The 26563-nt window shown below is 46.4% G+C and overlaps 3 protein-coding genes across 3 annotated transcripts in view; 1 reads left to right on the top strand and 2 right to left on the bottom strand.

The window, feature by feature from the left end:
- The window catches only part of LOC135534853 (parvalbumin alpha), a 352035-nt gene that overhangs the window by 98247 nt on the left and 227225 nt on the right, over positions 1–26563 (top strand). The window lies entirely within an intron of this gene.
- Positions 123–4166, bottom strand: LOC135528377 (mucin-3A-like). Its single transcript, XM_064957418.1, has 3 exons — positions 4116–4166; positions 3088–3373; positions 123–2872 (listed from the first exon to the last, which is right to left on the bottom strand). Exons 1-3 carry the CDS (start codon positions 4164–4166, stop codon positions 2217–2219), a joined length of 993 nt encoding a protein of 330 aa, XP_064813490.1. The 3' UTR covers positions 123–2216.
- On the bottom strand, positions 123–26500 carry tab1 (TGF-beta activated kinase 1/MAP3K7 binding protein 1). Its single transcript, XM_064957432.1, has 12 exons — positions 26216–26500; positions 25505–25635; positions 23190–23343; positions 22934–23020; positions 22499–22637; positions 20363–20479; positions 19722–19833; positions 14515–14659; positions 14141–14212; positions 7552–7739; positions 4795–4884; positions 123–4682 (listed from the first exon to the last, which is right to left on the bottom strand). The coding sequence occupies exons 1-12, from the start codon at positions 26246–26248 to the stop codon at positions 4535–4537; spliced, it is 1416 nt and encodes a 471-aa protein (XP_064813504.1). The 5' UTR covers positions 26249–26500; the 3' UTR covers positions 123–4534.

Consider the following 26563-nt stretch of genomic DNA (forward strand, 5'->3'; position numbering starts at 1 on the left):
GCCCAACGCTCTAACCACTAGGCTACCTGCCGCCCCAAAATCACTAACATGTCAATGTCAAAGAGGCCGCGGTTGAAGGTTTTGGAAGTCAAAACATCAAGACGACATCGCAGAAGAAGTCACACATTTCAATCATTTAATTTCTCAATGCAGCCGATATTCAAGGAGACAAAACATACATAGCAAATGTAAAACGCATTCATAAACATATATAAAGCTTCAGGGTCAATTCCCTTTCAATTCAGGAAGGGAAACGAGATACCTAGTCAGTTGCACAACACAATGCATTCAACTGAAATGTGTCTCCTGGATTTATTTCATCAAACCCCTCTGAATCAGAGGTGCAGGGTGCTGCCTTAATCAATGTCCACGTCGATTAAGTACACTGATATTTCAATTCCAATTCTCTTCCAATACTTTTCAATGAGGGAAATTTGGGATTTGTTCACTTTCTGAAATGACTGGAATTGAAATGGTATTGATCCTAACCTTGACATATACAGTTGAAGTCGGAAGTTTACATACACCTAAGCCAAATACATTTAAACTCAGGTTTTCACAATTCCTGACATTTAATCCTAGTAAAAATTCCCTGTCTCAGGTCAGTTAGGATCACCACTTTATTACTAGAATGAGAAATGTCATAATAGTAGAGAGAATGATTTATCTCCGCTTTCATTTCTTTCATCACGTTCCCAGTGGGTCAGGAGTTTACATTCACTCAATTAGTATTTGGTAGCATTGCCTTTAAATTGTTTAACTTGGGTCAAACATTTCGGGTAGCCTTCCACAAGCTTCTCACAATAAGTTGGGTGAATTTTGGCCCATTCCTCTTGACAGAGCTGGTATAACTGTGTCAGGTTTGTAGGCCTCCTTGCTCGCACACGCTTTTTCAGTTCTGCCCACAAATCTTCCATGGGATTGAGGTCAGGGCTTTGTGATGGCCACTCCAATACCTTGACTTTGTTGTCCTTAAGCCATTTCGCCACAACTTTGGAAGTATGCTTGGGGTCATTGTTCATTTGGAAGACCCATTTGCGACCAAGCTTTAACTTCCTGACTGATGTCTTGAGATGTTGCTTCAATATATCCACATAATTGTCCTCCCTCGTGATGCCATCTATTTTGTGAAGAACACCAGTCCCTCCTGCAGCAAAGCACCCCCACAACATGATGCTGCCAAACCAGTGCTTCACAGTTTGTGATGGTGTTCCACATGCATCCCATTTTCTCCTCCAAACATAACGATGGTCATTATAGCCAAACAGTTCTATTTTTGTTTCATCAGACCAGAGAACATTTCTCCAAAAAGCACAATCTTTGTCCCCACCTGCAGTTGCAAACCGTAGTCTGGCTTTTTTATGGCGCTTTTGGAGCAGTGGCTTCTTCCTTGCTGAGCAGCCTTTCAGGTTATGTCGATATAGAACTCGTTTTACTGTGGATATAGATACTTTTGTACCTGTTTCCTCCAGCATCTTCACAGGGTCCTTTGCTGTTGTTCTGGGATTGATTTGCACTTTTCGCAACAAAGTACGTTCATCTCTAGGAGACAGAACACGTGTCCTTCCTGAGCGGTATGACGGCTGCGTGGTCCCATGGGGTTTATACTTGCGTACTATTGTTTGTACAGATGAACGTGGTACCATCAGGCATTTGGAAATTGCTCCCAAGGATGTACCAGACTTGTGGCGGTCTACATTATTTTCTTTTGAGGTATTGGCTGATTTCTTTAGTTTTTCCCATGTCAAGCAAAGAGGCACTGAGTTTGAAGGTAGGCCTTGAAATACTTCCACAGGTACACCTCCAATTGACTCAAATTATGTAAATTAGTCTATCAGAAGCTTATAAAGCTATAACATCATTTTCTGGAATTTTCCAAGCTGTTTAAAGGCACAGTCAACTTAGTGTATGTAAACGTCTGACCCACTGGAGTTGTGATACAGTGAATTATATGTGAAATAATCTGTCTGTAAACAATTGTTGGAAAAATGACTTGTGTCATGTACAAAGTAGATGTCCTAACCAACGTGCCAAAACTATAGTTTGTTAACAAGAAATGTGTGGAGTGGTTGAAAATCAAGTTAATGACTCCAACCTAAGTGTATGTAACCTTCTGACTTCAACTGTACATAAAATGTATATAATCACACAAAATAAACATACGTTAGATATACATGATTAGATAACTATCAAAAAAATGTAATCACTTCAACTGCTCATCTCTCCTCCAACCAGACCAAATATGAATAAAGAGGAGAGAGAGAGAGAGAGAGAGAGAGAGAAGAGGCAGGTAGAGTAGGAGGGAGTGGGGTGGAAAGAGAGAGAGTGAAGAGGCAGGTAGAGTAGGAAGGAGTGGGGTGGAAAGAGAGAGAGTGAAGAGGCAGGTAGAGTAGGAAGGAGTAGGGTGGAAAGAGAGTGAAGAGGCAGGTAGAGTAGGAGGGAGTGGAGTGGAAGGAGAGAGTGAAGAGGCAGGTAGAGTAGGAAGGATTAGGGTGGAAAGAGAGAGTGAAGAGGCAGGTAGTGTAGGAGAGAGTGGGGTGGAAAGAGAGAGAGAGAGTGAAGAGGCAGGTAGAGTAGGAAGGAGTAGGGTGGAAAGAGAGAGTGAAGAGGCAGGTAGAGTAGGAGGGAGTGGGGTGGAAAGAGAGAGTGAAGAGGCAGGTAGAGTAGGAGGGAGTGGGGTGGAAAGAGAGAGTGAAGAGACAGGTAGAGTAGGAGGGAGTGGGGTGGAAAGAGAGAGTGAAGAGGCAGGTAGAGTAGGAGGGAGTACGGTGGAAAGAGAGAGTGAAGAGGCAGGTAGAGTAGGAGGGAGTGGGGTGGAAAGAGAGAGTGAAGAGGCAGGTAGAGTAGGAGGGAGTGGGGTGGAAAGAGAGAGTGAAGAGGCAGGTAGAGTAGGAGGGAGTACGGTGGAAAGAGAGAGTGAAGAGGCAGGTAGAGTAGGAAGGATTAGGGTGGAAAGAGAGAGTGAAGAGGCAGGTAGTGTAGGAGAGAGTGGGGTGGAAAGAGAGTGAAGAGGCAGGTAGAGTAGGAAGGATTAGGGTGGAAAGAGAGAGTGAAGAGGCAGGTAGTGTAGGAGCGAGTGGGGTGGAAAGAGAGAGAGTGAAGGGGCAGGTAGAGTAGGAAGGAGTGGGGTGGAAAGAGAGAGAGTGAAGAGGCAGGTAGAGTAGGAGGGAGTGGGGTGGAAAGAGAGAGTGAAGAGGCAGGTAGAGTAGGAGGGAGTGGGGTGGAAAGAGAGAGTGAAGAGACAGGTAGAGTAGGAGGGGGTGGGGTGGAAAGAGAGTGAAGAGGCAGGTAGAGTAGGAGGGGGTGGGGTGGAAAGAGAGTGAAGAGGCAGGTAGAGTAGGGAGGAGTGGGGTGGAAAGAGATCAACGGAGAGCTACAGTAACAAGAGACAGCTGAGATGAGTCCCTTCACTTGTCAGCTCATTACATAGTGTCACCTGCACTGATAACCCCACATCATTCATCCCCCTCTCCTCCTTCCCTTGTTCACAGACTGATAACCCCATATCATTCATCCCCCTCTCCTCCTTCCCTTGTACACAGAGACTGATAACCCCATATCATTCATCCCCCTCTCCTCCTTCCCTTGTTCAGAGACTGATAACCCCACATCATTCATCTCCCTCTCCTTGTTCACATACAGACTGATAACCCCACTTCATCCATCTCCCTCTCCTCCTTCACAGACAGACTGATAACCCCACATCATTCATCCCCCTCTCCTTGTTCACAGACAGACTGATAACCCCACATCATTCATCTCCCTCTCCTTGTTCACAGACAGACTGATAACCCCACATCATTCATCCCCCTCTCCTTGTTCACAGACAGACTGATAACCCCACATCATTCATCTCCCTCTCCTTGTTCACAGACAGACTGATAACCCCACATCATTCATCTCCCTCTCCTTGTTCACAGACAGACTGATAACCCCACATCATTCATCTCCCTCTCCTCCTTCACAGACAGACTGATAACCCCACATCATTCATCCCCTCTCCTTGTTCACAGACAGACTGATAACCCACATCATTCATCTCCCTTCCCACCTCCCTCCCTTGTTTAGACAAAGAGCAGGTGACAGGAGTTAAACGCCAGCCAACATACACTCACTGACTGTGTGTTGGGGGTGAATTCAGTCCATTCAGGTAGATCTGGGGCCATATCAAGCATTTCAGAGTAAGAGCAATGACCTAGGATCAGGTCACCCCTGTCCATATAATCTTATTCATTGTTATCTAAAGCAAAAACTGATGCTAGATCAGCCTTCCTTCCTGCATACCTGTCGTCCACCCGACCCATCAATAACATTACCTTTATGCGTGTAGTAAACACGTTATCAGCTGTAGGAAAAGGAATAGTCGTGATAAAGTAAAAAAACAGAAATCCGTTTCTGCCTAAGGATGCCTTATCAGCTCGAAATCTCCACAACACCACCAAAATCCATCACACAACCCCTCCAATAGATTCCTATACCTCCTTTCTTCAAGAGCAGTTATCACTCTCTTCAGCCCAAATCTTGTCCCCCTCCATCACTGAGGCCCCAGCCCAGCTGAGGCCCCCTGTGTCCCCAGGAAGTCTCCGTGGTCCGACCCCCACAGCCGGTAGAACTGGGTGAAGTCAACATAGGGAGGGACCCGCCCGGTCTCGTCTGGCTGCACCGCCTGGCTGCCACGCTGTCTGGAGAGAGTCCCATACAGTGGATATTTTAGTGAACATAGTCTTCCTAGAAACAGAATAGAAACCATCCCGCCTGGGATTTTTCCCTTCTCTAACCCCCCGAGCTACCCACCTGAAGAGGCTGCCTCCATCTCCTGAAGAAGAGCTGGAGCTCTGGGTGGTCTGGTTATTGGAGGAATGGAGCGTGGTGGTGGGACTCTGGCTGCGGGGTGGGAGGGGGGCGGGTGGGCGAGGGGGGAGAGGGGGAAGAGAGGGAAGAGGGGAGAGACAGAGCTCATTTATGGACTGGAGGATGTCAAGGGAGGAACGACGGACGGCGCTGGATAGAAGGAGCGTGCTAGAGGTGACAGAGAAAGAGATGGAGGGAGGGAGGGAGGGAGGGAGGGAGGGAGGGAGGGAGGGAGGGAGGGAGGGAGGGAGGGAGGGAGGGAGGGAGGGAGGGAGGGAGGGAGGGAGGGAGGGAGGGAGGGAGGGAGGGAGGGGAAGAAGAGCAAAAGAAAGGGGGAAAATAATAGACAGATGGAGGATGGGAAAGCGAATGAGCAGAAGGAGGAGATTCAGAGGAGGAAAATAAATAAGGAATGAAGGAAAGAAGACAGCAAAGTAAAGAAGGGTAGGAGGAATGAACCAATCAATGACTCAGAACAGGGGCCATGCACATGCCTCTTAGAACAACACAATAACAAGAAGCCAACGTGTGGTCTTAGCCCGGGCCAACAATTACACTACGGTTTATCTGAAATGACCCGAACAAACCCAAATGAAAATCTAAAATGAACTGGCTATGAAACCATCGTCTACACTTGTTGGAGTCCAAGGCCAAGAACAAGGTCATCCATGCCCGCAGAAGGCATCCACATCAAGCCAGGGTGGAAGTGTGCGTTCAGCTTGGTGGATGTGTGTATGCGTTCGGGCTGGGCGATATATCGACTATACAGTATAATGGAATGGATCCACATACCGGTATGAATTTTAACAATACACCAACTACACTGCTCAAAAAATAAAGGGAACACTTAAACAACACAATGTAACTCCAAGTCAATCACACTTCTGTGAAATCAAACTGTCCAGGAAGCAACACTGATTGACAATAAATTTCACATGCTGTTGTGCAAATGGAATAGACAACAGGTGGAAATTATAGGCATTGAGCAAGACACCCTCAATAAAGGAGTGGTTCTGCAGGTGGTGACCACAGACCACTTCTAAGTTCCTATGCTTCCTGGCTGATGTTTTGGTCACTTTTGAATGCTGGCGGTGCTTTCACTCTAGTGGTAGCATGAGACGGAGTCTACAACCCACACAAGTGGCTCAGGTAGTGCAGCTCATCCAGGATGCGAGCTGTGGCAAGAAGGTTTGCTGTGTCTGTTAGCGTAGTGTCCAGAGCATGGAGGCGCTACCAGGAGACAGGCCAGTACATCAGGAGACGTGGAGGAGGCCAACAACCCAGCAGCAGGACCGCTGCCTCCGCCTTTGTGCAAGGAGGAGCAGGAGGAGCACTGCCAGAGCCCTGCAAAATGACCTCCAGCAGGCCACAAATGTGCATGCGTCTGCTCAAACGGTCAGAAACAGACTCCATTAGAGTGGTATGAGGGCCCGACGTCCACAGGTGTGTTTACAGCCCAACACCGTGCAGGACGTTTGGCATTTGCCAGAGAACACCAAGATTGGCAAATTTGCCACTGGCGCCCTGTGCTCTTCACAGATGAAAGCAGGTTCACACTGAGCACGTGACAGACATGATAGTCTGGATACGCCGTGGAGAACGTTCTGCTGCCTGCAACATCCTCCAGCATTTTGGCGGTGGGTCAGTCATGGTATGGGGTGGCATTTCTTTGGGGGGCCGCACAGCCCTCCATGTGCTCGCCAGAGGTAGCCTGACTGCCATTAGGTACCGAGATGAGATCCTCAGACCCCTTGTGAGACCATATGCTGGTGCGATTGGCCCTGGGTTCCTCCTAAAGCAAGACAATGCTAGACCTCATGTGGCTGGAGTGTGTCAGCAGTTCCTGCAAAAGGAAGGCATTGATGCTATGGACTGGCCCGCCCGTTCCCCAGACCTGAATCCAATTGAGCACATCTGGGACATCATGTCTCGCTCCATCCACCAACGCCACGTTGCACCACAGACTGTCCAGGAGTTGGCGGATGCTTTAGTCCAGGTCTGGGAGGAGATCCCTCAGGAGACCATCCGCCACCTCATCAGGAGCATGCCCAGGCGTTTTAGGGAGGTCATACAGGCATGTGGTGGCCACACACACTACGGAGCCTCATTTTGACTTGTTTTAAGGATATTACATCAACGTTGGATCAGCCTGTAGTGTGGTTTTCCACTTTAATTTTGAGTGTGATTCCAAATCCTGACCTCCATGGGTTGATTTCCATTGATTTTTGTGTGATTTTGTTGTCAGCACATTCAACTATGTAAAGAAAAATGTATTTAATATGAATATTTCATTCATTCAGATCTAGGATGTTTTATTTTAGTGTTCCCTTTATTTTTTTGAGCAGTGTATATTCTGAGACAGTGCTCCATATTGGACCACCTCCCTGTCAGTCGTGTCCGAGTGTGTATACAACCATCAGAACGGTGCCCATTCAAATCGCTTTAATTTCATCTGTTGTCAGGCTCATGCACTACTCATAAAACAGTCTTCAATTCACAAACATCACACAAATATTGTGATATGATGTGTTGGCCATATCACCCATCTCTAGTGTGTGTGTCAGCATGCCTGCATTTGTATCCTCTTCCAGGGAAAGAAAACGGTGTTAGTCCTGTTGGTAAGTGTGTGTGTTATTGGCTCGGTGTGTGTGCGCTTTGGGTGAGTTGCTATGGATACATGGCATATATTATATATATTACCCAGGTGTGTGTGTGGGTGTGCCCTCCTCCAGAGTGGAGGCTGTGTTGGTCCCATTGGTGAGGGTACCCCCCTGAGAGGGCATGACCAGGGAGAGGGTGACGCTGGTCTTACTGGTGCTGCTGGGGCAGTTGGAGTAGGGCACCGACACTGGGTAGATACGACCACCTAGAGGAGAGACAGAGTTCATCTAGTATTATAGTAGTAATATAGTACTGCTGGGGCAGTCAGAGGAGGGCACTGACACTGGGTAGATACGACCACCTAGAGGAGAGACAGAGTTCATCTAGTATTATAGTAGTAATATAGTACTGCTGGGGCAGTCAGAGGAGCACTGACAGCACTGACATCTAGGTAATATAGTACTGCTGGGGCAGTCAGAGGAGGGCACTGACACCACACCTAGAGGAGAGACAGAGTTCATCTAGTATTATAGTAGTAATATAGTACTGCTGGGGCAGTCAGAGGAGGGCACTGACACTGGGTAGATACGACCACCTAGAGGAGAGACAGAGTTCATCTAGTATTATAGTAGTAATATAGTACTGCTGGGGCAGCACTGACACTGGGTAGATACGACCACCTAGAGGAGAGACAGAGTTCATCTAGTATTATAGTAGTAATATAGTACTGCTGGAGCAGTTGGAGGAGGGCACTGACACTGGGTAGATACGACCACCTAGAGGAGAGACAGAGTTCATCTAGTATTATAGTAGTAATATAGTACTGCTGGGGCAGTCAGAGTAGGGCACTGACACTGGCTAGATACAACCACCTAGAGGAGAGACAGAGTTCATCTAGTATTATAGTAGTAATATAGTACTGCTGGGGCAGTCAGAGGAGGGCACTGACACTGGGAGACGACCACCAGACAGAGTTCATCTAGTATTATAGTAGTAATATAGTACTGCTGGGGCAGTCAGAGGAGGGGACACTGGGTAGATACGCACTGACACTGGTAGTAATATAGTACTGCTGGGGCACGACCACCTAGATACGACCACCTAGAGGAGAGACAGAGTTCATCTAGTATTATAGTAGTAATATAGTACTGCTGGGGCAGAGGGCACTGACACTGGGTAGATACGGAGGAGGCAGTTCTGACACTAGTAGTAATATAGTACCACTGGGGCAGTCAGGAGAGACAGAGTTCATCTAGACAGAGTTCATAGTAGTAATATAGTACTGCTGGGGCAGTCAGAGGAGGGCACTGACACTGGGTAGATACGACCACCTAGAGGAGAGACAGAGTTCATCTAGTATTATAGTAGTAATATAGTACTGCTGGGGCAGTCAGAGGAGGGCACTGACACTGGGTAGATACGACCACCTAGAGGAGAGTTCACAGAGTTCATCTAGTATTATAGTAGTAATAGTAGTAATATAGTGCTGCTGGGGCAGTCAGAGGAGGGCACTGACACTGGGTAGATATGACCACCTAGAGGAGAGACAGAGTTCATCTAGTATTATAGTAGTAATATAGTACTGCTGGGGCAGTCAGGGCACTGACACTGGGTAGATATGACCACCTAGTAAAACTAGTATTATAGTAGTAATAAGTACTGCTGGGGGGTTAGCTGAATTAAAAGATGAAATTAATTCAAGCTTTCCTGTTCATTTGGTATTGAGGTCTGCCTGCAGATGATCAGTAATGCATCTGAAGACTGTTGGAATGTATGAGAATCATTTGATAGAATATGAACTGAGGTATAACTCAGACCCTCATTGGCCAGGTTCAAGCTCTACACGGAAGGCTCCTGCCTCTATCAGGCAGAGACATCTAACTCCCCATTGTGATCTCTACAGTAGAGGTCAACCGATTCATCGGAATGGCCGATTATTTAAGGCTGATTTCAAGTTTTCAAAACAATCGGAAATCGGTAGTTTTGGACACCGATTTGTTCAATTAATTTATCACACACACACACACACACACACATATATATATATATATTACACCTTTATTTAACTAGGCAAGTCAGTTAAGAACACGTTGTTATTTTCAATGACGGCCAAGGAACGGTGGGTTAACTGCTTTGTTCAGGGGCAGAACGACAGATTTTCCCCTTGTCAGCTCGGGCGATTCAATCTTGCAACCTAACAGTTAATTAACTAGTCCAACGCTCTAACCACCTGCCTCTCATTGCACTCCACGAGGAGCCTGCCTGTTACGCGAATGCAGTAAGAAGCCAAGGTAAGTTGCTTGCTAGCATTAAACTTATCTTATAAAAAACAATCAATCAATCATTATCACTAGTTAACTACACATGGTTGATGATATTACTAGTTTATCTAGCGTGTCCTGCGTTGCATATAATCGTTGCGGTGCGCATTCGCGGAAAAAGGACTGTCGATGCACCAATGTGTCCCTAACCATAAACATCAATGCCTTTCTTAAAATCAATACACAGAAGTATATATTATGCATATTTAGCTAAAAGAAATCCAGGTTAGCAGGCAATATTAACCAGGTGAAATTGTGTCACTTCTCTTGCGGTCATTGCACGCAGAGTCAGTGTATATGCGATAATAATAAACGTTTTGTTTTCAAGATGATAGTTTCCGGATTCGACCATATTAATGACCAAAGGCTCGTATTTCTGTGTGTTATTATGTTATAATTAAGTCTATGATTTGATATTTGATAGAGCATTCTGACTGAGTGATGGTAGGCAGCAGCAGGCTCGTAAGCATTCATTCAAACAGCACTTTCGTGCGTTTTGCCAGTAGCTCTTCACTGTGCTTCAAGCATTAAGTTGTTTATGACTTCAAGCCTATCAACACCCGAGATTAGGCTGGTGTAACCGATGTGAAATGGCTAGCTAGTTAGCGGGGAGGGCGCTAATAGCGTTTCAAACATCACTCGCTCCGAGACTTAGAGTGGTTGTTCACCTTGCCCTGCAAGGGCCGCGGCTTTTGTGGAGCGATGGGTAACGCTGCTTCGAGGGTGGCTGTTGTCGATGTGTTCCTGGTTGGGAGACCAGGTAAGAGCGAGGAGAGGGACAGAAGCTATACTGTTACACTGGCAATACTAAAGTGCCTATAAGAACATCCAATAGTCAAAGGTATATGAAATACAAATGGCAGAGAGAAATAGTCCTATAAATACTATATTAACTACAACCTAAAATCTCTTAACTTGGAATATTGAAGTCTCATGTTAAAAGGAACCACCAGCTTTCATATGTTCTCATGTTCTGAGCAAGGAACTGAAACGTTAGCTTTCTTACATAGCACAAATTGCACTTTTACGTTCTTCTCCAACACTTTGTTCTTGCATTATTTAAACCAAATTGAACATGTTTCATTATTTACTTGAGGCTAAATAGATTTTTATTGATGCATTTTATTAAGTTAAAACAAGTGTTCATTCATTATTGTTGTAATTGTCATTATTACAAATAAATTAAATAAAAAAATCGTCAGATTAATCGCTATCTGCTTTTTTTGGTCCTCCAATAATCGGTATTGGCGTTGAAAAATCATAAAATCGGTCGACCTCTAGTCTACAGTGCTGTCAGGTGGACATCAGCAGCAACACGCAGCCTCAAACCCTGGTCTTATTCAGAAGACCATTTAAGGACCACTGCCATGTAATATATCCTCTCTTCTAACATGAAATGAGAACACATACAAGCTCCGATCTCAATCTTGTTTTATGCTAATAGTCCCTTTCATTACTCAGCCCCTGATCTTGAATTCCCTCCGGGCCAACCAAAAACACCAGGACCTGGTGTCTGGGAGAGTTCAAAGGTTAAATAGAGGTTGTTGAGACATGTAGCTGTTTATAGTGGTCACCCCATGTCACTAGTTTACATTGCCTTAAGTAAGGCAGCCTGTTGTTTTACACCACACAAGCCTGCACACCCTGTGTGGGTGTGTGTCCCCCCCACCCCACTGTGTGGTCCCCACGTTGGCTGTTGCCAGTGTCTTCTGTCTGTGTTCAGTGTTACATTGTTCAGAGTTTTACCCCCGTCCCCACAGGAGGCCTCTTGCCAGGCCCTGTGTGGGATGTGTGTCCCCCCACCTACCCTGTGTGGGTGTCTCCCCCACCTATAGGAACCTACCCTGTGTGTGTGTGTCCCCCCACCTACCCTGTGTGTCCCCCCACCTACCCTGTGTGGGTGTGTGTCCCCCACCTACCCTGTGGTGTGTGTCTCCCCCACCTACCCTGTGTGGGTGTGTGTCTCCCCCACCTACCCTGTGTGTGTGTCCCCCCCACCTACCCTGTGTGTGTGTCCCCCCCACCTACCCTGTGTGGGTGTGTGTCCCCCCACCTACCCTGTGTGTGTGTACCCTGTGTGGGTGTGTGTCTCCCCCACCTACCCTGTGTGTGTCTCCCCCCACCTACCCTGTGTGTGTGTCCCCCCACCTACCCTGTGTGGGTGTGTGTCCCCCACCTACCCTGTGTGGGTGTGTGTCTCCCCCACCTACCCTGTGTGGGGTGTGTCTCCCCTGTGTGGGTGGTGTCCCCTGTGTGGGTGTGTGTCCCCCCCACCTACCCTGTGTGGGTGTGTGTCCCCCCACCTACCCTGTGTGTGTGTCTCCCCCACCTACCCTGTGTGGGTGTGTGTCTGGGTGGGTGTCTCCCCCACCTACCCTGTGTGGGTGTGTGTCCCCCCCCCCACCCCACCTACCCTGTGTGGGTGTGTGTCTCCCCCACCTACCCTGTGTGGGTGTGTCTCCCCCACCTACCCTGTGTGGGTGTGTCTCCCCCACCTACCCTGTGTGGGGTGTGTCTCCCCCACCTACCCTGTGTGGGTGTGTCCCCCACCTACCCTGTGTGGGTGTGTGTCCCCCACCTACCCTGTGTGGGTGTGTCCCCCCCACCTACCCTGTGTGGGTGTGTGTCTCCCCCCACCTACCCTGTGTGGGTGTGTGTCCCCCCACCTACCCTGTGTGGGGGTGTCTCCCCCCCTACCCCTCCCCCACCTACCCTGTGTGGGTGTGTGTCTCCCCCACCTACCCTGTGTGGGTGTGTGTCCCCCACCTACCCTGTGTGGGTGTGTGTCCCCCCACCTACCCTGTGTGGGTGTGTGTCTCCCCCACCTACCCCCCCACCTACCCTGTGTGGGTGTGTGTGTGTGTCCCCCACCTACCCTGTGTGGGTGTGTGTCTCCCCCCCCCACCTACCCTGTGTGGGTGTGTGTCTCCCCCACCTACCCTGTGTGGGTGTGTGTCCCCCCACCTACCCCCCCCACCTACCCTGTGTGGGTGTGTGTCTCCCCCCCCCACCTGTGTGGGTGTGTGTCTCCCCCACCTACCCTGTGTGGGTGTGTGTCTCCCCCACCTACCCTGTGTGTGTGTGTCTCCCCCACCTACCCTGTGTGGGTGTGTGTCCCCCACCTACCCCCCCACCTACCCTGTCCCCCCACCTACCCTGTGGGTGTGTGTCTCCCCCACCTACCCTGTGTGGGTGTGTGTCCCCCCACCTACCCTGTGTGGGTGTGTGTCTCCCCCACCTACCCTGTGTGGGTGTGTGTACCCTGTGTGGGTGTGTGTCCCCCACCTACCCTGTGTGGGTGTGTGTCTCCCCCACCCTGTGTGGGTGTGTGTCTCCCCCACCTACCCTGTGTGGGTGTGTCTCCCCCCACCTACCCTACCCTGTGTGGGTGTGTCTCCCCCACCTACCCCCCCACCTACCCTGTGTGGGTGTGTGTGGGGTGTGTCTCCCCCACCTACCCTGTGTGGGTGTGTGTCCCCCACCTACCCTGTGTGGGTGTGTGTCCCCCCCCACCTACCCTGTGTGGGTGTGTGTCTCCCCCACCTACCCTGTGTGGGTGTGTGTCTCCCCCACCTACCCTGTGTGGGTGTGTGTCTCCCCCACCTACCCTGTGTGGGTGTGTGTCTCCCCCACCTACCCTGTGTGGGTGTGTGTCCCCCACCTACCCTGTGTGGGTGTGTGTCTCCCCCACCTACCCTGTGTGGGTGTGTGTCTCCCCCACCTACCCTGTGTACCCTGTGTGTGTCTCCCCCACCTACCCTGTGTGGGTGTGTGTCTCCCCCACCTACCCTGTGTGGGTGTGTGTCTCCCCCACCTACCCTGTGTGGGTGTGTGTCTCCCCCACCTACCCTGTGTGGGTGTGTGTCCCCCCCACCTACCCTGTGTGTGTGTGTGTCCCCCACCGGCCAGTCTCCCCCACCTACCCTGTGTGGGTGTGTGTCTCCCCCACCTACCCGTGTAGTTGACCCTGTGTGGGTGTGTGTCTCCCCCACCTACCCGTATCAGTCTCCCCCACCTACCCTGTGTGGGTGTGTCTCCCCCACCTACCCAGCGTCTCCCCCACCACCCTGTGTGGGTGTGTGTCTCCCCCACCTACCCGTGACCCTGTGTGGGTGTGGGAGCACCTACCCTGTGTGGGTGGGACCCTGTGTGGGTGTGTGTCTCCCCCACCTACCCTGTGTGGGTGTGTGTCTCCCCCACCTACCCTGTCTCCCCCACCTACCCTGTGTGGGTGTGTGTCCCCCACCTCCCCCCACCTACCCTGTGTGGGTGTGTGTCTCCCCCCGCTGGCGTGGGTGTGTGACACCCTGTGTGGGTGTGTGTCTCCCCCGTGGTGTAGCCGTCTCCCCACCCGCTCCACCACCTACCCTGTGTGGGTGGGCCACGGCCTCTAGGCTTCCCTGTTGGGCTAGTTCTGCTGCTACCATCGCTACCATCTCCTAGAGGAGGGGGAGGAGAGGGGAAAACGATGCAACGTTTCATCGCATGGGGAAATCAACTGAAATCAGTAGGGAGAGGGAGGGAGGATGGGGAAATCAACTGAAATCAGTAGGGAGAGGGAGGGAGGAGAAGGAGGAGAGGTAGATGATGTTGGAGTTGGGAAGAGGAGAGTAAGAGGTGGTGGTGAACTATGACGATTGGGAAAGACCAGCACCGTCCTCCTTGGAACGAGGTCTTTATCAAAGAAGCTTGTTGTGAATGTATTGGTTAAGAGGTTGATTGGATAAGTGAATGCACCTACCTGATTGGCCTGTTCAGGTCCGTGGGCGGACTCCAGGGCTTTGATGAGCCCCTCTGACATCAGCAACAGGAAGCCTGTCACACCCTCTAACGATTGGCTGGCCTGGATCTCCGGCTCTGCTATGATCGGCTTGTTCTTGGCGGCGCTGATGGTCGTGGGCGGGGCATGGAGGAAAATGAAGAAGACGGACAGATCGAAGGAGGAGAGTGAGAGCGAGTGAAAGAGAAAAGAAAAGAGCAGGATGAGATAGAGGTAAACGATAAGTTGTTTCCAACCTACAATACAATCTAAAGTGGATCCTACAGCTATTGTATACAGTAATCATGTGCCTATGAGTTATAGTGTTCGCACTGAGGCGGTGTGCCCTAGTAGGAAGTCCACCGTGTGCAGCTCACCCTGCACTAACATACAGAACATGAGCATGTCTACTTCTGCTAAACAATGAAAACAATCAAGCATCCCAGAAAAGTGCTAAACATTTCCCACATGAAACAAGGTTCCTGAAATGAATCATTTCTGAATCTCACTTAGATAATACCTTTGATGTTATAGTGGCAGCAACACATGGTTATAACATCTACAGAAAATACAGAAATGCCAAAGGTGGAGGTGTTGCTGTTTATAATCAGAACCAGATTCCTGTAAAACTTAGAGAGGATCTCATGTTAAATACTGTTGAAGTAATATGGCTACAGGTTCATCTGCCTCACCTAAAGCCCATTTTGGTGGGAAGCTGCTACAGACCACTAAGTGCTAACAGTCAGTATCTGGATAACATGTGTGAAATGCTTGTTAATGTTTGAGATAAACAGAGAGGCATATTTTGACAGGCTTTGATCACACTGCTCACTCAAGAGAAAGCTTCAAACTGTAACTAGCGCCTGCAACCATGTTCAGGTTATCAGTCAACCTACCAGGGTAGCTACAAACAGCACAGGAATTCAATCACCAACATGTATAGATCACATCTTTACTAATGCTGCAGAAATCCAGATCCATAGAATGTAGTGATCACAATAGTAGCCATATCTAGGAAAACCAAAGTTCCAAAGGCTGGACCTAATATAGTGTATAAGAGGTCATACAATAAGATTTGCAGCGATTCCAATGTTGTCGATGGAAAGAATATTTGTTGCTCTGTGGTGTGTAATGAGGAGCAACCAGACGCTGCACTTGACACATTTAGGAAATTGCTTATTCCAGTTACCAATAAGCAGGACCCATTAAGAAGATTACTGTAACAACTGTTAAAACCCTGTGGACTGACGAGGAATGGAAAAAATGGATGGTTGAGTTGGATGAGGCAAAAGGAATGTCAAATAAGTCTGGCTGCACAACCGATTGGCAAACGTCCTGCAAATTGAGAAATCATGTGACTAAACTGAGTAAAAATAAACTATACTATGAAACAAAGATAAATTACACAATACACAAAGTGAAATTTTGGGCAAAAAGGCAAACTCAGCTCCATCATTCATTGAATCAGATGGCTCATTCAACACAAAACCCACTGATATAGATTTTTTTCAATGGCAAGATTAGCAAATTTAGGCATGATATGCCAGTAACAAATGCTGACATTACACATCCAAGTATAACAACTGATCAAATTATGAAAAACAAGATTTGTAATTTGTAATTCCATAAAGTGAGTGTGGAAGAGGTGAAAAATGATTGTTGTCTATCAACGATGACAAGCCACCGGGGTCTGACAAGTTGGATGGATAATTACTGAGGATAATAGCAGAGGATATTGCCACTGCTATTTGCCACATCTTAAATTTAAGCCTACTAGAGAGTGTGTGTCCTCGGGCCTGGAGGGAAGCTAAAGTCATTACGCTACCCAAGAATAGTAAAGCCCCCTTTACTGGCTCAAATAGCCGACCAATCAGCCGGTTACCAACCTTAGTAAACTTCTGGAAAAAATGGTGTTTGACCAGATACAATGCTATTTTACTGTAAACAAACGTGACAGACTTTCAGCATGCTTACAGGGGGAAACATTCAACAAGCACAGCACTAACACAAATGACTGATGGATGGCTGAGAGAAATGGATAAAAAGATTGTGGTAGCTGTTTTGTTAGACTTGTGGCTTTTGACATTATCGATCATATTCTGCTGATGGAAAAACGTATCTGTTATGGCTTCATACCCCCTGTCTACCTGTCTAACAGATCACAGAGGGTGTTCTTTAATGGAAGCCTCTCCAACACGATCCAGGTAGAATCAGGGATTCAGCTGTCTGAATGACTCAACACTATTGACTTCAGCTACTACAGAGAGTGAAATCACTGCAACACTTAATGAAGAGCTGCGGTTAGTTTCAGAATGGGTGGCAGAGAATAAGTCAGTCCTAAATATTTTAAAAACTAAAAGCTTTGTATGTAGGACAAATTATTCACTAAAACAATAAATCTCAACTAAATCATGTAATAAATTATGTGGAAAGTTGAGGTGACTAAACTGCTTGGAGTAACACTGGGTTGTAAACTGTCATGGTCAAAACATGTTGATACAACAGTAGCTAAGATGGGGAGAAGTCTGTCCATAATAAAGTGCTTCTCTGCCTTCTTAACAGCACTATCAACAAGGCAGGTCCTACAGACTCTAGTTTTGTCGCACCTGGACTACTGTTCAGTCGTGTTGTCAGGTGCCACAAAGAGGGACCTGGGAAAATGACAATTGTCTCAGAACAGGGCAGCACGGCTGGCCCTTAAAAGTACACAGAGAGCTAACATTAATGATATGCATGTCAATCTCTCATGGAGAGTGGAGGAGAGTTTGACTTCATCACTACTTGTTTTTGTAAGAAGTGTTGACGTGCTGAACGTACCGAGGTGTCTGTATAAAATACTAGCACACAGCTCAGATACCCAGCATACCCCACAAGACAAGTCACCAGAGGTCTCTTCACAATCCTCAATAACAGACTATGGGAGGCTCACAGTACAACATAGAGCCATGACTACATGGAACTCTATTCCACATCAGGTTACTGACGCAAGCAGTAAAACAGATAAAATACACCTTATGGAACAGCTGGGACTGTGAAGAGACACACACAGGCACAGACACACAGACACATGATAAGACACACACTCTACACACAGGTACACAGGATGTTGTATTGTAGAGATGTGATAGTAGAGTAGTGGCCTGAGGGAACACACTTAATGTGCCGTGAAACGTGTTATGAAATGTAATGTCATGTAATATTTTAAACTATATACGGTGGGGAGAACAAGTATTTGATAACCTGCAAAATCGGCAGTGTTTCCTACTTACAAAGCATGTAGAGGTCTGTAATTTTTATCATAGGTACACTTCAACTGTGAGAGACGGAATCTAAAACAAAAATCCAGAAAATCACATTGTATGATTTTTAAGTAAGCAATTTGCATTTTATTGCAATGACATAAGTATTTGATACATCAGAAAAGCAGAACTTAATATTTGGTACAGAAACCTTTGTTTGCAATTACAGAGATCATTCATTCCCTGTAGTTCTTGAACAGGTTTGCACACACTGCAGCAGGGATTTTGGCCCACTCCTCCATACAGACCTTCTGCAGGTCCTTCAGGTTTCGGGGCTGTCGCTGGGCAATACGGACTTTCAGCTCCCTCCAAAGATTTTCTATTGGGTTCAGGTATAGATACTGGTTAGGCCACTCCAGGACCTTGAGATGCTTCTTACGGAGCCACTCCTTAGTTGCTCTGGCTGTGTTTCGAGTCGTTCTCATGCTGGAAGACCCAGCCACGACCCATCTTCAATACTCTTACTGAGTTCTCACGATACATGGCCCCATCCATCCTCCCCTCAATACGGTGCAGTCTTCCTGTCCCCTTTGCAGAAAAGCATCCCCAAAGAATGATGCTTCCACCTCCATGCTTCACGGTTGGGATGGTGTTCTTGGGGTTGTACTCATCCTTCTTCTTCCTCCAAACACGGCAAGTGGAGTTTAGACCAAAAAGCTCTATTTTTGTCTCATCAGACCACATGACTTTCTCCCATTCCTCCTCTGGATCATCCAGATGGTCATTGGCAAACTTCAGACGGGCCTGGACATGCGCTGGCTTGAGCAGGGGAACTTGCGTGCACTGCAGGATTTTAATCCATGACTGCGTAGTGTGTTACTAATGGTTTTCTTTGAGACTGTGGTCCCAGCTCTCTTCAGGTCATTGACCAGGTCCTGCCGTGTGGTTCTAGGCTGATCCCTCACCTTCCTCATGATCATTGATGCCCCACGAGGTGAGATCTTGCATGGAGCCCCAGACCGACGATGATTGACCGTCATCTTGAATTTCTTCCATTTTCTAATAATTGCGCCAACAGTTGTTGCCTTCTCACCAAGCTGCTTGCCTATTGTCCTGTTGCCCATCCCAGCCTTGTGCAGGTCTATAATTTTATCCCTGATGTCCTTACACCCTCTCTGGTCTTGGCCACTGTGGAGAGTGTGTAGTCTGTTTGATTGAGTGTGTAGACAGGTGTCTTTTATACAGGTAACGAGTTCAAACAGGTGCAGTTAATACAGGTAATGAGTGGAGAACAGGGGGGCTTCTTAAAGAAAAACTAACAGGTCTGTGAGAGCCGGAATTCTTACTGGTTGGTAGGTGATCAAATACTTACGTCATGCAATAAAATGCAAATGAATTACTTAAAAATCATACAATGTGATTTTCTGGATTGTTGTTTTAGATTCCGTCTCTCACAGTTGAAGTGTACATATGATAAAAAATTACAGACCTCTACATGCTTTGTAAGTAGGAAAACCTGCAAAATCTGCAGTGTATCAAATACTTGTTCTCCCCACTGTAACAAGATATATATATATATATACATATATATCTTGTTAACTGCCTTAATGTTGCTGGACCCCAGAAGAGTAGCTGCTGCCTTGGCAGGAACTGATGGGGATCCTTAATGAATACAAATACAAAAGTAGAGCGTTTTTCCACTTGAAATGTCTTGTACTCAGTCTACCTACCGCTATGGTAGCACTGAAGAAATCCAATTGGAAACTCAATTAAGTGCATTTTTCTGTGGATAAGTTGAATCCTATTCAAAGATCCAGCCTTATATTCATCCGTTTGGCTCGGCTACAGAGGACAGCAGGAAATTGGACTTCTGAGCCTTTGTGTGTGTGTGGGTGTGTGTGTATAAATGGATGTGCTAGTGTGTGTATGTGTGTGTGTATGCACCCCTACCTCAACAGATCTATATCTGTGTAGTTATATTTAACCCTGTAGTCTCCAATCCTCCTGGTGCTGCACTGACCAGCTATCAGAGACGCCTGACGAAGACCAGACACATCAAGACCTGGGGGATGGAGGAGAGGATGAGGGGTAAAGTGGGATGAGGTGGAGAAGAGGAGACAGGTGGAGAGGTGAAGGGGAGTAGAGGATGCGACAGGGGGAAAGGCAGGGTGGGAGGAGGGGATGAGGTGGAGAAGAGGAGACAGGTGGAGAGGTGAAGGGGAGTGAACGAGGAGGGAACAAGGAAACAGCAAGAAAGGGAAGAGGGCAGACGTAAAGGATGAATGGAGGAGAGATGGGAGAGATAGGTGGCGGTGATGAAAGTAAGAGAGGAAGGGGAGGAGAAGAGAGGGGAGGGGGAAGGAGAAGAGGTCACCTTCAACCAGGGTGTGCGTTTTCCAATGAATTGACTCCATTCCATTTTAAAGGCAGACTCAGCAGTATGACGTAGGTGCACAAAGTAAACAGCCTCGTGGGTCAATTTCCAACACAACTAAGAGCGTTGAAGCGCAAGGCTCAACTTCTCCCGTAGCTACCAGGCTGTAACAGCGTGAAGTGAACCCATGCACAGACTCTCTGTGTGTGTGACTCACCCAGCCCAGCCAGTCTCTGGAGCTCGTCCTCATTCTCTGTGGTGTGAGGTCGTCCAATCTGGATCACCTGGTTCTGACCGTCGCTGGTTGACTTACACAGCAGGGCCCGGTTGGTACCTGGACCACAACACAACCACAATACAAACACAACCTGTTGTTAAGATATCCTTCTCTTCTTATAGGACTTACACAGCAGGGCCCGGTTGGTACCTGGACCACAACACAACCATTAGGCCACAATACAAACACAACCTGTTGTTAAGATATCCTTCTCTTCTTATAGGACTTACACAGCAGGGCCCGGTTGGTACCTGGACCACAACACAACTACCCATATGAATGAAATACAGTAAGAGAGTGTGGTTGGTACCGGGACCAGAACATAATCTAGTATTGTATAATAACAGCATTTCATTTTATTGATTGATTGGTACATTCATCAATTAAAAGGCTGACCCAGACATCCTCATCACTCAGATCCCTGACTGAAACCAGTCTGAAACAGTCACTGTAATGGAGACCTCGCTGATTACTTCATTCATTAAATGGCTGGAATTCTGTCTCACACACACAAAAGTTCCAAAGTTGTAATGATGTGCAAATAGTTAACCCTAATTGCTGCTGTAAGTCAATCTGGACAAGAGTATCTGCTAAATTACATGTAAAAAAAGAAAAGAATAATTAACAAATTAAATGGTTGTAATTGTCTATTAATTGGTCTTTCTGGTTTTAAGACCAGTTGATTATAATCCAATAACCAGTCCATAAACAAATCAAATAACCTGTCCATAAATAAATCAAATAACCTGTCCATAAACAAATCAAATAACCTGTCCATAAACAAATCAAATAACCTGTCCATAAACAAATCACCTGTCCATAAACAAATCAAATAACCTGTCCATGCTGGTGGGTAATAGCTTGGTTAGCATAATTGTAGAGGAGACATTGTCTTGTGTTCCTGACCGTGACATTGCAACAACTTCCACACCCCTTCACATCTCAGCAGAAATAAAACATAAGCCCACAGGACACACACACACACACACACACACACACACACACAGTATGGAATGAGTCACAGCTCCACAGCTGGAAACACTTTTCTCCCTTAAAGGTTCCGTTTCATTTCCAAGGTCACCTCTCCACTTTGACCCTGACCTGTACATAGCTGGTGAGGTAGCCTGAACAGTCTCCTTTTCCTCCTCTCCACCACCACTCCCCCCACAATGAACAACCTTTCCTTTTTTCTCCCCTTATAAAATAAATCATTTTCTGCCCTTATTCCGACACTTGAAAACCACAAGTGTCTTTTCCCCTTCATTCCTCCCCCTTCTTTCTTAGTCTTTTATTTGGCCCCCAAATCCCAATTTGAGACGGGCAGAGAGGCGGCTAACCATGGAGGGGGAAAAAAGGACCCCAAATGGCCAGTCTGGAATAGTTGAGACCAAATCGTATCTTTAAAGATCATTTACAATTATGGAGGACTTAAATCACTAGTGGAGTTCATTTTCTATGAACCAATGACTGACACACACACACACACACACGTCTGGATTGAATAGTCAGACAGATGGTATAAGGCCTATTGGACCAATGAGAAATTATTATGAAAATGGGTCTGGTTGTTATATCAACCCACGGTGAAATCCCCAGGGAATGTGTGTGTTCATTTCAGAAATCTCTTTCTGGCTTTCGGCTAGAATTCTAATTTCCTACCAGAGTGGTCTGGCTTTTAGATTTTTCGCAAATAATATGTTTAAATGTTTTTCCTCTCTCTGGCTTCAGGGGGGTCACACAGACAGATGTTGGCGAAGAAACGAGTTACAGGGCAGAAAGGATGGAACAAGGCCTGTTGACATTCTGAATATCATTTCTAACAGGCGTTTGGATTCAGAGAAGTAAATGGCATTGTAACGTGTATGTAAAAGGTCAGTGAGGACATAAGAAGCCCTAAGAGGTGTAATTGTGTTTATGTTTACATGGCTGTGGTCGTGTTAGTGCAAGGCTGTGCTCCTGCATGTGAGCTTCCTCTCTCTCTGTGTGTGTGTGTGTGTGTGTGTGTGTGTGTGTGTGTGTGTGTGTGTGTGTGTGTGTGTGTGTGTGTGTGTGTGTGTGTGGAACAACAGTACGTACCCACGTTGGCGATGTAGAGCTTGTTGTTGTGTATCAGAGCCACAACAGCGGTAGCTCCACCAGACACTTCCTGCTCCAGGTCCTTCAGCCTCTCAGAAAGCTTCTGACTCTGGGGGGAGAGCTGGTGGAACGATACTCCCTGGTGGATGGGGGAAGGAGATGTAGGGGAGGGAGGGAGAGGTGGGGAGGGAGGGAGGGAGGGAGAGAGAGAGGTGGGAAGGGAGGGAGAGGGAGGTAAAAAAGAAGAAGAAGATGGTAATAGGAGAGGAGATTAAGAGAATTAAGAATGTTAGTTAAGGTCGATTAATTGGCTAATGAGGCTATATTGATTCCCAATGAATACATTCTAATGTGAATTAAAACTGTGGTTGCCATGGAAATCTAAGTAGTAGAAGGAAACTTAACACGCTATGAGTGACAGAGTGCCATGTTTACCTCAGGTAGTTGGGATATAATAGTAGCCTTCTCTGCAAGAGCGTCACCGATTGTCTCAAAGTAACTCTTCTCTACAACGTCGAAGGCCTTAGGATAAAACAACAGAATCAATGGTATAAACATTCAAATAGCATTTCTTATGATATGATGCTTCTGCGAATGCGTTCTACCTAGAGCAGACAGGATTGCAGGCAGACACGCTGATTCAAAGACATAACAGTCGATATCTCTCTCACACACACACACACACACACACCTGTGTGAGAATTCTGCGGACATCAGAGTCAGTGTGTGTAGACTTGAGCTGTCCCAGAAGCAGTTCTGCTGTCAGACACTGAGAGACGAAGCTGGACACTCTGCTCCCATCAAACCCATTAAACACTCCATACAGGAAACAGCCTTCCTCACCTCTGATTGGACAGAAAGAAACAACTTTGTCTGAGTGGTCAAAACAAGAACAACTCTTATGTTTGTTTGGTCTGTTGCGAGACACTGTTCAAGTTTGTTTTGCATGGCCCGGATCCCCCTTGTGGGCAGAGTTTGATTATTTTAGACCATTCAATTGGTACTAAGGAGAACTCTCCACCCATGGGGGCACCGGGCCGTGCAACAACAAACTCACCCATTGAGACACAAAAATAGACACTGCTCCCATCGAACCCTGTACAGGAAACAGCCATCCTCACCTCTGATTGGACAGAAGACAACTCTTTATGTCCTATTGGTCAATATTCCTAGAAGTCTTCCTGGCTGTGTAATCTGCACAGATCACCAGCCTTGGTAAGTGTGAGTATGGAAGCTACATACAGGTGTGGGTAATACAGCAGGGCTCTCTTTTTGGCCCACGACCCCACCATGTAAAACGTGATGTAATCAACAATGGCCAATGTTGACTTTTTTAAATTGGGGCTATGACAGTCTATTACAAATCACTGACAGTACTTTTGACAGTATATCAATATGAAGGAAGAATGGTTTGAAGTAAGGCTGGGACAAAACCAGTATTGCGATATTGTTTTCATGGCAAAAATGTAAAAAACAAAGCAGTATTAACTCTCTGGTTCTTTAAAAACCTTCTGTATGTAAAGTATTGCGGGCAATAGTTTGGGAAATAAATGCATGTGACTCTGAATGACAAAATAATGTTTGTTTCCAACATAAGGGCTGTTTTCCTAAAGAAGTTAAATCCGCTTCATGTTTTATTTACTTGCCATGATACTAAAGCCCGGCCCTAGTTTGAGGTGACTGAAATGCATCAGAAAGTATTGGGATGTTCAGAAGCTCATCAGGCAATGATTTTGTATGATCTTCTGTGTAGAAAGATTTTATTTTACCAGGTAGGCTAGTTGAGAACAAGTTCTCATTTACAACTGCGACCTGGCCAAGATAAAGCAAAGCAGTGCGACACAAACAACACATGGAATAAACAAGAGTACAGTCAACAACACAATAGAACAACACAATAGAAAAAAAAGGAAGTCTATAAAGAGTGTGCAAATGGCGTGAGGTGGTAAGGAAATAAATAGGCCATAGTAGCGAAGTAATTACAATTTAGTAAATAAACACTGCAGTGATAGTTGAGCAGATGGTGATGTGCAAGTAGAAATAAATACTGGTGTGCAAAAGAGCAGAAAAGTAAATAAAAACAATATGGGGATGAGGTAGGTAGATTGGGTGGGCTATTTACAGATGGGCTATATACAGCTGCAGCGATCGGTTAGCTGCTCAGATAGCTGATGTTTGAAGTTAGTGTGGGAAATAAGTCTCCAGCTTCAGCGATTTTTGCAATTCGTTCCAGTCATTGACAGCAGAGAACTGGAAGGAAAGGCGCCCAAAGGAGGTGTTGGATTTGGGGATGACCAGTGAGATATACCTGCTGGAGCACGTGCTATGGGTGGGTATTGTGGGGCCTAGTTCCACCCCCCCAGTCTGATGTAGTGTGTGGTCTTGTCCAATCTGTTCTACTGAGGCTTGTAGAGGGAAACAGCAGACACATACGTGTTTCTGAGCGTCTCATCTTTCAGTAATGGGGTCATAAAGCGTTCAAAAGATAGAGCCACAATTGTAGGAAGAAAATAAAAACCACTCTCTTTATTACAATTCAATTCAAGGGCTTTATTGGCATGGGAAACATATGTTTACATTACCAAAGCAAGTGAAATAGATAAACAATACAAAATTACATCTCACCCAATAGATATGGGCGTTTATCAAACTTGGATTTAATCTCTAATTCTTTGAGGGTCTGTGTAATCTGACAACCGCATCTCGTGGTTAACTGAGGTTACTGACGTAAACCCAGTTCTATGAACCAAGCAATTGAGGGGTGTTATCGAACAACCCCATTTCCAAAATCAGTCAGCACCCCTTGTTTGGGCAATGCTGGTATACAGGGACATATCAATGGCTCCAGTAGCATTTTCAGACGGCCAAAACAAACTATGCTGCCTTGAATATGTTTTTTTGTTATATGGTCCTTTCCAGCATGGTTCCCGTACCTATAGTGGATATATAACCAGGACAGCTGGGTTTGGCCTTAAAGTGTGAATCAGGCACAGGTGTCTTAGTTACCTGAACCTGAAGTGTCCGTCCTCGTTGGGGTGGCTCTGGGTGTCCTTTCCATCGGGTCCGTAGGTACAGTTGGGGGCTGTTCCCACCCCGCACATCTGACACAGGGGCAGGTCATCTGTCCAGCTCTGATGCTACCAGGGTGGAGTTTGAAGAATGACATTAGCTATTGTGTTAGAAAGCGTACTAATGTAGCCAAATTCTATGGTTTTAGTGTTCAGAGTTCTGACAACCATTGAAATTGTCCTGCTTAATTGTCTCCTCAGACTTCTGCTTCAGTTAGGCTTTGACGACCAAAGAAACTACAATATTCACATAGAAACTTAGGCTAAAAGTGTAATATTAAGTTAGTGTTTTCAGAAAATATACCGTTCTTCACTACCATTGGCTAGCTACTGTAGATAGAACCAATTATTTGGATAAAACTAAACTGACCCGTGGCTAAGAAAATCTCCCCTTAAATAGTAACTAGATAAATACATATAAATTGCCAAGTGAAGAACAAACTTAGTTAGCTAGCTGACTAAGCTAGCAATGTTTTTAGCCACGCTAGGCTAGCGGCGGATGTTGCTGTTTGCGGCACAGGGCCCGTGAAGTAGTTGTTTCAATTGTCCTTTGGAAAGCTAGATTACTTTTTTCAAACAACAAAATATGACTGGAGTTATTTTTAACAATAAGCACTTCTACAAGAGGGAGAAATCGTTTTTGTCTTACGCTTTGCATCATTTGCCGACGCTGAGACGCCATCTTTGATGGAACTCTGTGGACAACTTTGATGCATTCATGGGCGTAAACCTTGCGCAGCGATTGCGCATTGGCACACGTTGATCTTCACGTCTCGTTGATTTTCATGTCAAAATGTGCTTGAAAAGCAGTAAAGGGAGATATCTGAACTTGTACAAATCAATCAAGTTTCGCCTTCATACCTGAGCTTCTTCTCATTACTCTTTATTCTCATGACTCTTGAGTATTCCAAACGGAGAGCGACCATTCAAAGATACTTTATCAACTAAAGACTGTTTGCTACAGTAAAACAAGTTTGCTTCTAATTTCCTTTATTAT

This window comes from Oncorhynchus masou, chromosome 5, assembly GCF_036934945.1.
Source record: "Oncorhynchus masou masou isolate Uvic2021 chromosome 5, UVic_Omas_1.1, whole genome shotgun sequence".
NCBI lineage: Eukaryota > Metazoa > Chordata > Actinopteri > Salmoniformes > Salmonidae > Oncorhynchus > Oncorhynchus masou.

What these genes read in the sequence shown, in the direction of transcription:
- LOC135528377 (XM_064957418.1), bottom strand. Translation starts at nt 4,166, where the DNA reads ATGGCCCCAGATCTACCTGAATGGACTGAATTCACCCCCAACACACAG. An exon ending in TCACCCCCAACACACAGTCA is followed by an intron (nt 3,374 to 4,115) that starts GTGAGTGTATGT and finishes TTGTTACTGTAG; the next exon opens with CTCTCCGTTGATCTCTTTCC. An exon ending in TGCCCCTTCACTCTCTCTCT is followed by an intron (nt 2,873 to 3,087) that starts TTCCACCCCACT and finishes CCTGCCTCTTCA; the next exon opens with CTCTCTCTTTCCACCCCACT.
- tab1 (XM_064957432.1), bottom strand. Translation starts at nt 26,248, where the DNA reads ATGGCGTCTCAGCGTCGGCAAATGATGCAAAGC. An exon ending in TCCGCAGAATTCTCACACAG is followed by an intron (nt 23,021 to 23,189) that starts GTGTGTGTGTGT and finishes TTTTATCCTAAG; the next exon opens with GCCTTCGACGTTGTAGAGAA. An exon ending in GACCTGAACAGGCCAATCAG is followed by an intron (nt 14,213 to 14,514) that starts GTAGGTGCATTC and finishes CCCCTCCTCTAG; the next exon opens with GAGATGGTAGCGATGGTAGC.